Raw genomic sequence first — 14,873 nt, 5'->3', positions numbered from 1 at the left:
TCTAACCCAATAGCTTGGAATTTCCCCCCTGAACAAATTCAGAACCCCAACTATGCTAAACCATGACAATGGTAATGTCAATAAGGGCAATGTCTGCTTCCGATGGCAGCACTAGCCTGGACATCATTGCAGCACACTGCATTGCCCTGATGACATGCTGTAAAGGTTTTTGGGGAAGCCTGTGGTAGTGGGAAACATCCATGTTTAATAAGCAAGATTTTATCAGTATGTTTAATGGAATAACTGGGGAGAGAGGAATCCATTTTATACATAAACACATAAAGAAGAAATTGTACTGAGTTCTCCAGAGTCTGGTGTTGTATTATTTTTAGAACTTGAGGGTTGGAGGTTGTTTTTTTAATTCTAAGGGTTTTGGCCTTTGTCATTTCTAAAGAGAATTAAATTTAGGAAGTAGAATATAAAACAGGTTAGGAAAGATATAGTTAGGGAAAAAACCACATTTAGGTTAAGTTTGGGCTTAATAGAGAATGAGGAATAATAATAAATTATCTATGTTTATCTCAAGAGACAAGTAAATTCTACCAAAATAGAACCCCTGTGGGCAGAAGACCAAGAACTGAGAACTGGGAACCATACAAATAAGAACAGGTCAAAAGGCACTGGGCTAGCAAGCATATGGACAAAGGATAATAAGACCAGCCATTGGGGAAAAACTAGCAAAGCTAATGTAAATGACCTTATTTCTATGAGCTAATGAAAGGTAGTAGGGCTGGGAGTAGTAATACATGTATGTATCCCACAGCTGCTGTTTGGGTAAGAAACTACAGTTGCCTTCTGAGAAGGAAGAAGCAATGCAAGAGAAACAAACAGTTAGTGAGGAGGGAAATCCATGAAGTTTTATCTGTATAGTTTTGTGCAGCAGGTCATGTGAATAAAATGGCCAATAAGAAATTGTAATAGCAATCTCAGAAATAAGAATTGAAGCAGTAAAAAATCCAGAGCACAAGGTAGGGGGTAATAAAATTTAAGCTACTGCTGGTAGATGACAAATGTCTATATTATTTTAGGGGGGATTAGGGGAAATAATTTCTTATTAAAGCCAAAACTGTTTTCTGTAAAAGTTCTCAGATATATAAAAGTAGAAGCTGCTAGAGAGTTTGGCTATGGTAATACACAGGAGTTGGTTCAGGAGGTGAATTTAGCTGGTTGCCTGATAACTCAGAGGTGATAACACAGTAGCTCATTTTATACACTTTACCTTTGCAATAAAAATGCCAGCATCCATAATGGCTTTGATGTGCTTCAGCCAGCCAGAATTCTCCAGGCCCCACAGAAAGTCACTCATTGAAGGTGATTTCAGCTCACAAACTGCAAAATAAGACACATATTAAATTTATAGTAATTAGAGTTCCTTAAGCTTCACTGACTGTTGAGCCTTAGAGTTCTTTCTTCTTCAGGTATTTCCTGTGTAAAACATGCATCTTTTGAAAAGAGGGACTACTTCACAGTCAAACTTAACCTTTGAGAAACACATATATTTAAGAAATGGGGCTGGGTCAAACTTCACCCAATATACTGATTTAATTTAAAAAGAGAAGCTGTCATAAAGCCTATTGCAAACAAATCCAAATCCATCCTTCTATGAAGCATGCATTTTCCAAGATTGTGTTGGGAGTGAAGTTTTCAAACCCCTGGGAGGAGTTGGTGTATTTAATGATGAGGACTTGGAAACAGAAAGCATTTGATTTTTGCTGTTGGACAGGCAGACGGACACCTAAATGGTGCCACTGCCTCCTGCTCCCAGCATCACCACAGATGATGGTGGTTGAGTTAAAGTGGTTCACTCTACAGTTCTTCATCCCTGAGTTAAACCTCACTAAAGCTTCACTTGAAGTCAAAAAGTATTCTGATAGTGAGGACAAGACATAATCCATCAAAGAAAATATTTTGCTGAAAATCTTCCAAACTCTATGCCACATTTGAAGAAAAAAATAACAGTCTCTCGGTTTCTACTCTAAGTTCCTTTCCTGATGTATCCAAGCATCCATTCAGTAATATTAGAGAGTTTGTGGCATCAGAACAAAAAAAGCAATCAGAATCTAAATCAGGTACCTCAATCCAGCAGAACAAATACTCAATGAAATTTAGTGCAATCTATTTTCAACAGTGAGATATTAAATTCGCCCCACAAATAGACTACATCTTTATTTTGATCCATGTAGAGTTATACTGTCTTTTAAGGGAAAATATATTAGCCACTGAAATTAATTTTCAGAGTACCGTGAAAAACGTCATGACTTTTACTGAGTTAATGTATGATCTGTCAATTACTAATGTCTTAGTAAGTCTCTTGTGGTCTGGAAATCTTAAAAGACTCAGTTATTTACAGCCATTTTTGGCCCCTGGCATAGCTTCAGTTTCCTTCGGGGTAATTGAAATTTAATTTTACAAGCCAGAGTTTACACCATATCTGACCTATCTGACTGTCCTAACTCCATTTAGTTCAGAAGCAAAATGGCCTAATGTGTCCATACAAAGTCTTGCAATGTTTATATGCAAGGCCCCTTCCAGATGGTTATTTTAAAAGTAATTTTGGAAGGATATTTATAAAGATGCAGAGATAGCAGCACTGAAAGCAAACAGCTTTCCATATGATTAATGTTCCTGTGCAGATGGGAGCATGACCAATTAGTGGCTGAATTCTGGCTGAAGCTGCTGTCTCTGTTTACAAAAGCCCAAGGTAAGGCTGAAACAGTGCTTTGCTCATTCCCACTCCCAAACTGCAGTCAATATTTACTGACCACTTCACTGAGCAAAGTTCATACTGTCCTAAATGCATACCCTGTATATTTCGCATGACTTTGGCAACTGATCTGGACCTTAACACTGAGTTCAATTATGAATTCAATTATGAGGCTTATCCTTAGGGGAAAAGGCAGAAAAGGTACCAAAATCTTTGAGAAATATGGCCTGCTTCATCCACAGTGTATGCACAGGAAAATAAAGAGCTGCTGGGCAGAGCTCTGGGAATTCCAGCAATGCACCCCTATCCCTGGATATAAGGAACCCATACCTCCTGGATGGGAGGAAGAAACAGGACACATGTTGGAAACTGCCTCTTCCACCAGCAAAAGTACCAGAGGAGTATGCTGGACTAGTCCCATTTCTGGCAGGACAGCCATAAGTAGAGGAAGGAGTACTTGCTGTGGGCCAAACCCACAGGTTTTCCTATTGGCTGGTCTGTCACGGAAGTCCAAGGATCAGAGGGCTGCTCCTACATCAGCAAGTGCTGCTCCTGGTATGAGGGGAGGAGAAGCTCGTATTTGCTGTTTAAATACAAATAGGGAGCATGTGGGGCCATCACCTCAGTGCACAACACACAGGGGTCAGGTCCCAGCTGGCCCCTGGGTGTGCTGCACAACCCACCCCATCCCAAACGCCAAATAGCAGCCTCAGGCAGCCCTTTATCGAGAAAAGTCCCTGTGTAATGTCCTTCTAATGTTAAAAATTATTTCAAGGAGGTTGTGGACAGGATCAAAATTATCTCAAGGTTCTTCACATAGACCTATCTATAAATGGAGAAAAATAAAAAGCCGTAAAGGCAGCAGAGACAATTTTTTTTTTCTCTGAAAGGAAATTCCATCATGTTGAAATGCATTTTACTTCCCTAGTACAGTCAAATCTCAACATTTTTGGCATATTCTGAAAAAAATCTTACTCTAAAAATTAATAATTTTATAATGCTGGTATAGTTTGCCAAAAATTAACATTAAACCAGGGTAAATATATGTTGAAGTAAGATAAATTGGCTTGAATTAAAGTCAGTAAAGTCACAAAGCTGAAACAAATTTTTTTAACCTACTCAAATATTTACATTTTCATAAGTATAAATTTAATTTTCTCAGCTTTTTCCCAAAAACCATAATTGAAATGAATACATTCCTAATATAAGTGCATTTCCTAATGGATAACTGAATAATAAATTTTTTCAAATTTTCTCGGTATTGGAAGTTATTTAAAATTGTATATTGAAAATAACCTGCAATCTGGCATGTGAAGATCCTTTGCTCTACACTTCTGCTTAGTACCAGTAAATTCAATGAAACTGGCCTTGCATTTCAGCAACACATCTGGCCAATTATAGGTTGATGTCATTTTTTCATGCTGTACACTTCCAAGCAACAATACAGCTCACAATAAACTAAAATCAGTTTTCATCCGCCTCATTTGCCTTTTCAAAGGTTTTTATGCACCTTATAAAATCTTACAACAGATCATGAGCAGCAGACCCATTCTGTAAAGTTTATAGTGTAGTGTGATGTTTTACTTAAGATTCACATAGGTACAGTGATATTGCTATCTTATTTATGTATTCTTTTAATTATTTATATATTTTTGATATTGATAATACACCAGTAATTGATAATTATTGATATATTATCTAGGTATTCCTTGATAAAAATTTAAAGCCATATTAAATGTGTGTTATCATCATCCTTGACAGCCTTTTTGGTTCTAGGTCTCTTTGTATGCTCAAGTCAGGTAAAAGATCACCAGAAAAAGAGATTAAGGGACACATACAAATGGAAAAAGATAAAAACTACACAGCATCTTACATAAGGAAAGCCATGACACACTGAAAGTCATAGATTTTTCTTTTAAAAAGTACTTCTCTGATTTCTAATATTATCAGTCAGGTTGATGCATGTGAGATTTCAATACAGCAAACATAAAACCAGGAAAAAAGCAGATGTTTTAACTATATGGCTCATTTGAAAATAGAAGCTAAGAATTTGTGTCCCCCAAGCAGCCTGAAGTGTTAAATACATTAGGAATTACCTTGTTACATGCAAGTTTGGGCCATGGGCCGGTCTCATGAACTTTTGGCTCAAAAATTATACACAGTACTTCCCATACAGCCAGGCTGGTTGTTTACTATTTTAACTTTGATAGTCTTGAGCTGAACAAATAAAGGGACCTGTTTACTCACCCAGCCTCCCTCCTATCCAAACAAGACTTGATAGTGAACAAAAAATCCTTCTGTTTTCCTACCTGAGACCCTTAGGCCAAGAAAACTCTGATGAAGAAAGGGAGTGTTTTACCTGCAAAACAATTTAATGCTGCTTTCCATAAAATGCTCTTATTTGAAAACAGAGCATGGCTTCCCTATCATGGAAAATTTAAGCCCTTCTTAGATTTCAAATTTACAATTGCATACACTCAATGGGAGACAGACAAAGAGTAAAAGAGCATGGGCAGAGCATAAAATCAAGAATAAGACAGATGAAGCTGATCCAGGAGATGATGGAAGTTGTTATTTATGTACATGAAGTAAATACTGAGACACAGTGGAGTGAGCACTATTTACTATTTGCTTGTTAAAAATCACCAAGCCAGTGAGGGTCAAGGATGGCTTATTTATCCTTGCTCTTTTCCCAGATGAGCCCTAAACAGTTATGTACTGCAAATATGAAATTGCAGAACAGATTTGCTGGTTTATATACTGCTAAGTATTTATAAGGCAATTGTTATTAATTTCCATGGGATATTGAAGGTGATGAATAGTTACACCCACTGACTGTGAATTAATTTCATTAATAGACCTGATGTGATATGTTCTATACAGGGCATGAATGAGTTTCTGTTAAAATTCACAGTCCAAAATGCATGACTACCTTATATGAAAATCAAACCACATTTTTTCTGAGCTTTAAAAAAAAATCAATCTCTATTTTCCACTAGCCTTAAAGTCAGCTCTAAGGGATTTTTAAAATTTTATTATCGAAATGTAAATTTCAAAAAAAGACATAGTAGCAGTAATGTGCACTGAATTAAAATTAATTTTATCATTAAACTAAATGATATCAGGATTTCAGCCAGGAAACAAGGTGTTTTCACATTAAGAAATCACCAATCAATATTTGCCATGATGCTCCCTTGCACAAGTCCCATTAGCCAGCAGGCAGCTGCATGCAGCTGCAACAGGCAAAGAGTACTTTTCGTACTCCTTTTCACTGCTGCTGATTTCAGAGCAGTTATTCTGATTTGTTTGACAGAAGGATCAACTCTTTCCTCTAGATTCCAGTGAAGGGGAGAATTACCTTCAAGCATTTTCTGCAGACTATTTCTCATGACATGGATGTTCTCGATGCCTATGAACTGAAACTTGATGTTGGAGTAGTTGTCTTCATTTTCATATCCCTTCCCTGCTGCTCTGTTTGCCATTGCATTGAGCTGAAAAACATAGGGAAAATTGGATGAAAACCAGTAGCAGAATCCTTTCAAAACAAACCTTGTGGTCTACAGCAATAAATCAGAGGGGTTTAAGTCAGGCACAAATAGGAAGCATTTGTCACAGTGTCAACACAAGGAGCTATGAATCGGGAATCTGTTTACAGCCTATTGCAGGGCACTGGGCTGCTGAGTCTCTGATATCCCTGTTTCACACACTTGGAGTGAAACGTCATTAGTGAGGTTAAACACAAAAACCCCACAGCCTATATAGGGTTCCTCTGCAAGAGCATAAAGGTTTTAATTTGGTTTTAAAAAGCTGTTCTGCTTTTATATTGGATCAACATCATGTTTACTAGCAGAATGTACCCAGGAGGTGGCAGTGTCCCATCTTCCATGCCACTGTTTCATAGCACGTGCACACTTGTGCAGTAATGTTGCCCAAGTTACTGCACTTTATTGCTCAAATCATCCAAAAGCTGATAAAGCTTACTTCTTTGAAGCTTGCAATAATGAAGAGGGAGTTGGAGTAGTTTTCCCTATTTTTATAGTATCTTGGCTCTTATGTAAAACTACAAAATATTTGAATTGACAACATCACCACAAATATTTTCATCCGCAATGCAGTGCTATCAAAGGAGTTGCTGTGCTTCAGTAAAAATACTTTCAGTTGGAAGTTGAAGTTTCATCTTCGAATCTGTTACTTGCTTCCTGGCATGGGACAGTTACTAAATATTTCTTTAGCTCAGTTTTCCCAAGCATAAAATTAAGGATGGGGTTAATGCTTATTCTCCCCCCTTTTGGAATCCTTGGGTGGGAAGCAAAACTATCTGCCAAGCTCCTTATGCCAAATTTTGATCTTTGGGATGAAAACTAGAGCTGATAGAAATTAATTAAGTACTTCTACTTTTTCTTTGATAGGTTTTTCTTAATAATTTTTTTTTTACTAAGTACCTACTTACTTTTTTAAAAAATTCCTGTTGCAAAATCTCACTGTGCAATAGAAAGAAATTGTCTTTTTGCATAAAGTCCCTGTTTTTCTGTGAAATTCATGCTGTAAGGCTGTGGGACCTTTGAACTTCCCAAGAAATATGAAGGCTCTGAGAGTGACAAAGCAGCTCAAGTGGCAGAACCTCCATGCCTCAAAGCACAGCTAACAGCTTCTGCTCAGGAAAGATTTAAGAAATAAATAATAAAGGATATTGACTGGGCAAAAAGTGACTTGTCTTCATTTCAGTGAGAGCCAATGCTCATGAAAAAGTAAAAGAAGGGGCCAAGAGGCTATGCAGATAACTCTGTCTCCAGTTTATTTCCCAATAGTGCAGGCAGTACTATTGATTCGCTGCTTCTGTGGTCACAGCTGAAACTCACAGTAATATATTTTAGTGCTTAGCTAATGGCATCATGGGATATACAAGAATGTCTCCTTTTCTGACCTCTTCCACCCCAAACACACATACTCCCAATATTCAACTTTAATTTGGAGCCAATACACACAGCTGGGGACTGATTGTCTGATGCCATCTCCTTCCAACCAAGATAACAACCCTAGCTTTTTTACCTTACATGTCAAAAGAGGTTTCCAAGGACCAAACCTGATATCTTAACTTTCAAAGGAAAGAGCTAAAAAGTTACATTTGTTACAAAGTTACAATGAACACCATTAGGAGTTGAAACACTGCACGAATTTCATGATAAAACAGAAGGAGCCACACTCTGGATAGAAACCTGGGCAAAATACCAGCATTTTTGATTTATTCCAATCTTGGGGAAAATTTCTTTTAACTTATAGTATGCAGTTCAGGAAAGAGCACAAGCAAAAAAACCCATTCTTGTCTATCAATCAGCAGTCTGCTAATGTTTTTACTGTCAATGGACAATGAAAAAAAGATACAGCCTGTGAACAGCATGTCAATTAAGGACAAAGTCCTCAGTGTGACTTGCTACAAAGATAGAAATTATCTGCTGAATCCTAATCTTTCTCTTTTGAAGTTGACATCAGTGTTCTTGTACAAACAAAATGAGGCAGTCTCTCTCTGCAGTAGCCTATAGCTTCTGGAAGAAAGATCTGTACACGAGTCTCAGCCACCACAAACCCCTGAAACCCTAAATGGAAAATATCTATCCTCTAACTAACCTAGTACTCAGCACATAAATACCATTAACTGTTTCTGCAGAAGAGCAATTTTATCACAAATATCCTTTCTTAAAGGACAATCTGAAATAGCACTCTTTAAAAGTAAATAAATATAAGGTTAAATTGCAAGGCTTTCTGACACTCATTTATTTTAAATACTGTCAGTTGCCAAACTTTGCAGCTGCCACAATATTTACTAACAAGTTTTCCACATCATCTACCAAAATTCCATCTGTTGCTCTTAAAGTAGTGGTTGTGAAGCTCTCTAAATTGTGCATGTACTTGATTAATCTCAGTGAATATGAGGATACAGCCTCTAAAGGTAAAAGACCTCACTTGCAAGATTTCCTGCCATTTTCTTTAATCTGGGGGATAACCAAGCTGTGTCTTGCTATAAAGATTATACAACTAATGTGTTTTACTCATAAACAGTAAGTTTATATTAGCTTATTCTGTGATCACATTGAGGAATGACAGTGGCTTAAGTGATGTTGCATTTGGTCATCCTGTTATATCCAAATGAAGTGGAAACAAAGCTTTCTTCCAGAGACAAATATTTTGTTTTGAAAATCATCAAGTGCAATGAGGGAAAAGCACTTGGGAATGTTGAACTGAAGGATCCATCAACATTCACGATCTTTGCAAGGAACTGGTTCTTATGAGATATGAGGCAAACAGTTTTGTAGCCACCTATGGGAATGGGAAGCCTTCTACCAGCCTTGATATCTTATCTTTACATTTGCTAAAGGTTCCCTGAGGAATGCCAGGAACTGCTTCCACCGATCCCTATCCCTTGCTGTATGTTCTAGATTTATAAATGCATTTTCATGTGCAAAATTGTAACAAGGCATCTGGGATCACAGGAGCTTTGTAGATCTGTCCATTTTTGCTGCGCAGAGAGAAGTAGGAATCTGGTATACAAACTTCTTTACATCAAAACTTTTTTTTTACAGAGAAGTTCAGTGAAAATAAACAGTCTTCATCTCCTAACTGGCTCCTGAAGAAGCCAGCATTGCTGGAAATATGCTGGCATTCATGGCTAAGTGAGCCACTTTCAGTCTCTCCACACCCTCCACAAAGTATGGGCTTTTTTCACTGCACACAGAAGATGTCTCAAAGTAATTTACCAGGTATTAACAGGTAGGACCCATCCTTTAATTTTATTAAAAATTAAAGGACAGCTCCTTCCTGTTAATACCTGGTAAAACATTATTAATAGCCAGTAAGTCATTAGCAATAAATCCCATCAGTCAAAGACAGCCTTAAATAGGGAAGAGTACCAATACCATCAGAGAGGAAACAAGCTATAACTATTATTACATACAGAAAACTGTTAAACAAGCATTATTTAGGCAGCTAAGTCTGTACTTCATAGCTAACACCCATTCTGAACACAATGGTACCGATCCTTTCCTAGTGCTCATCACAATTCACTTGCTTCAGGACCATAAGTAAGCTGGTAGCATCTTCATCTTCCCAATAAAAAAGAGGGAACTGAAGGTCAAAGCAGTTACCAGATTACACAGTCCTTGGTGAGACTTGGGTAAATGAGACATGCCAAGGCCCTCATTTTCTGGCTACTGCCTCCCATTAGAACCGTGAGCACTCACAGCACCTCCGCACCAACACCCATGTCTTCAGTCACCAGCCATGCAGGTTCCTCGTATCTGCCCCAGCTCTGCCCTTCCTCACTCCATTTCTCATGTTTCTCAGCTTTACCCACCTTGACCTTTCAGGCTCTGTCTTCTGATCTCAGGATACTGAAACAGCTTCCTTGTTCCTTTTCCTCATTTATTCTCATTTTTCCTTTTCCCATGCTATAGCTAATCCTACACCTACAAGGGATTTTGTGGAGATTTGCCTCTTTAGTTTCTTTTTTTCAGAGGCTTTGGTAACTAAAAGGGGAAAGCTGCTGATAGTGCAATAAAGAATATATATATCCCTACTACCTCCTCCAGATACTGAAGTCTATCTAGTCTTTATCACCTTGAGCTGTTTGCTGGCATCACAATTTGGATACAATGTTTTTTTAGCTTCCAACCTCTTCTAGGTCATTACTGAGTTTCTATATTTTTCCATATTTTTTTCTAAAGCTTTTATCTTGGCCAGAGGCTTTTAATCAGATATAGATATGGCATCTGATGTCACTACTTATCACATTTCAGATTCTCTCTCAAAACCACCAAAGTGCTGGAGATATTTAAAGGTCTCTTCCATTCTTGTCATCTCAGTAACTTGTCTTTCCTTAGCCTTGTGCAGAGGTCATTGGAATTTTCTCACTTCCAGGAGAAATTGTGCATGGAAAATTATAGTATAAGCAGGCAGAGGTTTGCAACATTACAAACAACTGTAAATACATTTTATAATGGGAATTATTTTTTGCAGTCTCATCAGAAATATACTTACTTGATAGCTCCTTTGCATGTGTAAACAGTTACAATTACACGTCATTTACTTTTCTGTATCTTGACATTTTGCTAAGAACAAGAAAAGGGAAAGGTTCAGTGTAAAGGAGAAAATTCTCCCAGAGATAATAACGTGGTCAAGGTTTCTAGTCAGGATTCCCCTGATAAATCCTCATGTACCTGTGAAGTTATACAGGTGCATCTAAGATCAGAAGTGACTTGGTCAGTCACTTAGATTGTGTATCTTCCCTAACCTATTCAGCCCAGAGTCAGTCTTGCTATGTGCAAGAAATTTAATGTACTTACTTTGGGCCGAGTGTCAACAACATATATGAAATCACTTCCTGGATTGGCTTTTCTAATGGCCTGGAGCATCTGTTCATCCTCAAGGCATCGAGCACTAAAGCCAGATAAAGGCTGGCTGCTTCTACATATGGAGGCCTGCAGAAAAGCAGACAAACAAACAAAAAACCTAACGTAATTATAAAGTAGAAATTGTTTAGCATCCAGAAGCATTTACAAAACCCGATCATTAGATGTTTGCATAGATGTACAGTTACATGAGAAAGGCAGAATGGTAAAATTAATTACATATTAATAAATACATTATTCTTAAAAAGGCAAGGAGATATTAAAACAATACAACCCCATTGGCCCAAGCCTAGTTTTGAATGCAAATTTTAGAGCTATTTTAAGTATTGTATTTCCCTAATGTGGAATAACTCCTGAAAGGTGATATCTCAAGGATGACTACAGCCTTGAAATCATGAGAACATTGATATAACATAATGAATAGGTCCTTTTGCACTGTCACTCACACTTACCAGGTACGAGACAGATTACACCCAACCTATACCAGTGCCCGCTTTACTGAACAGCCTGACACCATGAGACCAGGAAACAAAAATGTGTAACATGCAGCCAGATCACCAATTGTTGTGTGTTTTTAGCACTGCCTCTGGAAAAAGACCGTACTGCACAAGAAGTGGGTCAGGCAGCCTGACTCCTGGAGTACTTGCATTAAGCAGGGCTATTGAAGGAGGCAAGAGAGTTTCTCCACAGACCCATCAGGATCAGACCTCCAGACGAAACCAGGAAAGAAGAAACAAAATGTGAAATGGGGGTGCAGGGAGACTTTTATTTTTGCTAGGCAGAGGACAGCTAGATTTGTAGAAGGCAAGGGGATAATATATGCACTTTCTAAGCACTGAGCACAAGCATGAAGAGAATCTGCCTGCTCAAGGTCACAACCTGAGCAGGCTGTCCTACAAATTATTTATTACTGTGAGAAAGGACATGCTTTTTTCAGTCACATCTTTGAATTATCAGTAGTTAGTAAAGTATGGCTCTTTAAGAGAGAAACCCAGAATTGTGTGAGACACTGTTCATACTTCATTAATGGTTTTGCAGACAGGTTATTTCTATTTAGAGTCTAATCTTCTGATCATCACATATTCCAGTGATTTATTATGTGCTATTGCATAATCTGAACAGACAGTTCCAGACTTTGATCTTATCATATTTACACAGACCATGTAGGACGCAGAGGTGTCACATCACCACTGAATTTGTCAGGACAAAGGAGCTATGTGAAAGTTCTGTATATGAAAAACTGAATGAGTGGTACCTGTCTCCTCTGTGTGCAGCAGGCTCTTCCCAAACCGCTGTGAGCATTTTAAATCTTACCCCTCTCCTGCCCATTACTCTATTTGCTGGCAACTCATGGCAACCTCCAAACTCACAAGGAGGTATTTCCTTCAACATTGCTTTTCCTAGCTCTTTAAACTATGATGGATCCAGGAGTAAACACAATACTTCAGATCCTGGTATTTTGAACCTTAACCTGAACTCCAACCACAACAGGGAAAACATTCAGGCTGAAACATGAAACTCATCCAAGCTGAATTACTATATATTGGAATCTACTTGACCCTGAGACCTTTTCTTTCACTGAGATTTAGAAATGTCCAAGTGTTTTGAATCCTAGGTATCTATATTTGGACATAATTGATATGCAAAGTGATTAACTCTGAGAAGTTTCACCTTAACAAAATGTTAAAAATAATATGTAATTTATGCTGAGATTGTATTTACTATTTAAATCTGCCTATTCTCCACTTGCATTGTAAAATTCATAGATCTTTAAGGAAGCAATGCTCTGATGCAGGGTAAATGAGTGAAAAAAAATGCAGGGTAAAGGAGCAAAAATAATGTCTTGTTCCTTTCTTCTGAAGCTCAAATCTATGATAGGCACTGCTGTAAAGGCAAGATTTCCATGGAGATTGTAGCTTATGATTCCTGCTTGTGACATTCTGCAGAAATATGTCCCATCCTGTGTGGCAAGCACTACAGATGCCCTGTAATCCCAGACTAGCTCTATCTCTTGGAATGTCCTGACCATTCCTGAGCACTAGGGAAGACCTCTCAGTGCCACTCTGGACTGAAGCAGGAGTCACACAGATCCTTTGAGAGTACAAAGGGGACACCATTCTCCTAACTGGTAATGACAGCTGAGCTAAGCCTGTCCCTAAGGGGCTGGAGTACAAAAGTAAAAACACCCAGTTTGTGGGATCCTTCAGTCTCCTTCCTCACCTCAGCTGCCAGAAACAGAAATGCAAATAGTCTAGGTGCAGGGTTTTCTTCCAAATGGTTACAGACAAGTGAAGCAGATCCTTGCTCAGCCCTGAGAATATCTGCTATGGAGAGGGGAAGGTGGAACCCCTCACTCTTGCAGACAAGGAGAGTCTCTTCAGCAAACCCACAACATACTGCTCAGCCAACATCTAGTAGTTCTTATATCCATCCTTTCTGTGTCTCTTCACAGATCTTTTCTTGAAAAGCTACTCCTGATTCTCCAACTGATGCAAGTATACTTTTTCAACTCCTCAACTTGCTCTCAAGCTACCAGATCCAAAACTGCTCTGTTCTCCTCCCAATCACCTACTAGGCTGCCTGCTACTGGCCTTCACACCTCTGCCACCCATGTCTCAACGCCTCTTGTACTACTCCACTTCATTGTGATACAGAGATCACATATTTTTTGTGCTAGCTGGATGATGAAGCTGGGTTTATATGTCTGCATTAAATGTCTATTAATGCCTATTAATGAACTAACCACACTAACCAGACTACACTAATATTTTTTTTTAATTAAATAAACACTGATTTCTTCTTGCAAAACCTTACTAGAAGAATTATGAGACCAAAGCCAAAATAAGCAAACACTTCAAGGCCACAAATTCCCACTTACATTGTTACCCTTGCAGTAGTAGGAAAGAGCTGGGAAACGCCTTCGGCTCCGAAATTTAGAACTCCCCACTATGATGTGTGCAGTTGCAGACTTTGGTACATACACTTCTGTAGGATAGGAGTCACAGACCTGTGAAAGCAAACTCTGTTTGATCTACAAAGTACAAGTATCATTAGCCATTTCCACAGCAAAAACAAAATATCAAGGAACTCAAACCTCAGGGATATTCTGTCATTATTGTATACATATCACTGACATTGCTCAAAATGTTCTTTCCAAGCTGGAAAGTATTAATCCTAACTTACACATGGCAAAACTGAAGCAAAAGGGTTAAAGGGCTGTATTTCCAAATGTTAATTCACGCCTTGTTGAGGACAGGTTTAACACACATTCATTCATACCAGAAAAGGTTAATCATTACATATAGCAAGGTTGTATTTACAACTGCAGTGCCCTCTGTAGCAGAATTTGGGAGTAAGGATGGGAGTGGGTGAAGTTCTCAAACATTCTGCTGGGAGGGGACAACAAAGGGAGAGGACAATAGAGCCAAATTTTTTGGAAAAATTGATAATAAAAAAAAGGACAAAAATAGGGACATGGAGACAAGAAACTAAGCCACATGAAATGAAGTTACCAAAAGGCAAGCAGCCCTGACAATGCCTACCACTTCGGAGAGGAACCTGATGAGCCTGCAAAAAAAGCCCCAGATTCCCTCTGGAGACAAGTGAGACCACAGATGAAATCCTGGTTTTACCCCTTTTTCCTGATATTGTCTGAAGCATTTTGACTGGCGTCAAAAGGATATTCACTAACTCCCTTTGACTTTCTGAGATGACTAAAGCACTGAGGATGCCCAGGATGAAATTACTTTCTGAGTCAAGAGATATGT

The 14,873-nt window shown here is 38.4% G+C and overlaps 1 protein-coding gene across 1 annotated transcript in view; it reads right to left on the bottom strand.

The window, feature by feature from the left end:
* Positions 1-14,873, bottom strand: part of MTMR7 (myotubularin related protein 7) — a gene marked incomplete at its 5' end in the record, with an annotated part of 41,344 nt that overhangs the window by 8,128 nt on the left and 18,343 nt on the right. The window contains 4 exons of the mRNA XM_082281624.1: positions 1,220-1,329; positions 6,063-6,195; positions 11,041-11,175; positions 13,985-14,113. Coding sequence (XP_082137750.1) covers positions 1,220-1,329; positions 6,063-6,195; positions 11,041-11,175; positions 13,985-14,113 — 507 coding nt within the window. The remainder of the gene's footprint in view (positions 1-1,219; positions 1,330-6,062; positions 6,196-11,040; positions 11,176-13,984; positions 14,114-14,873) is intronic.

This window comes from Coloeus monedula (genome assembly GCF_965178545.1).
Source record: "Coloeus monedula genome assembly, chromosome: 5".
NCBI lineage: Eukaryota > Metazoa > Chordata > Aves > Passeriformes > Corvidae > Coloeus > Coloeus monedula.
This window is presented reverse-complemented; position numbering and strand designations above follow the sequence as displayed.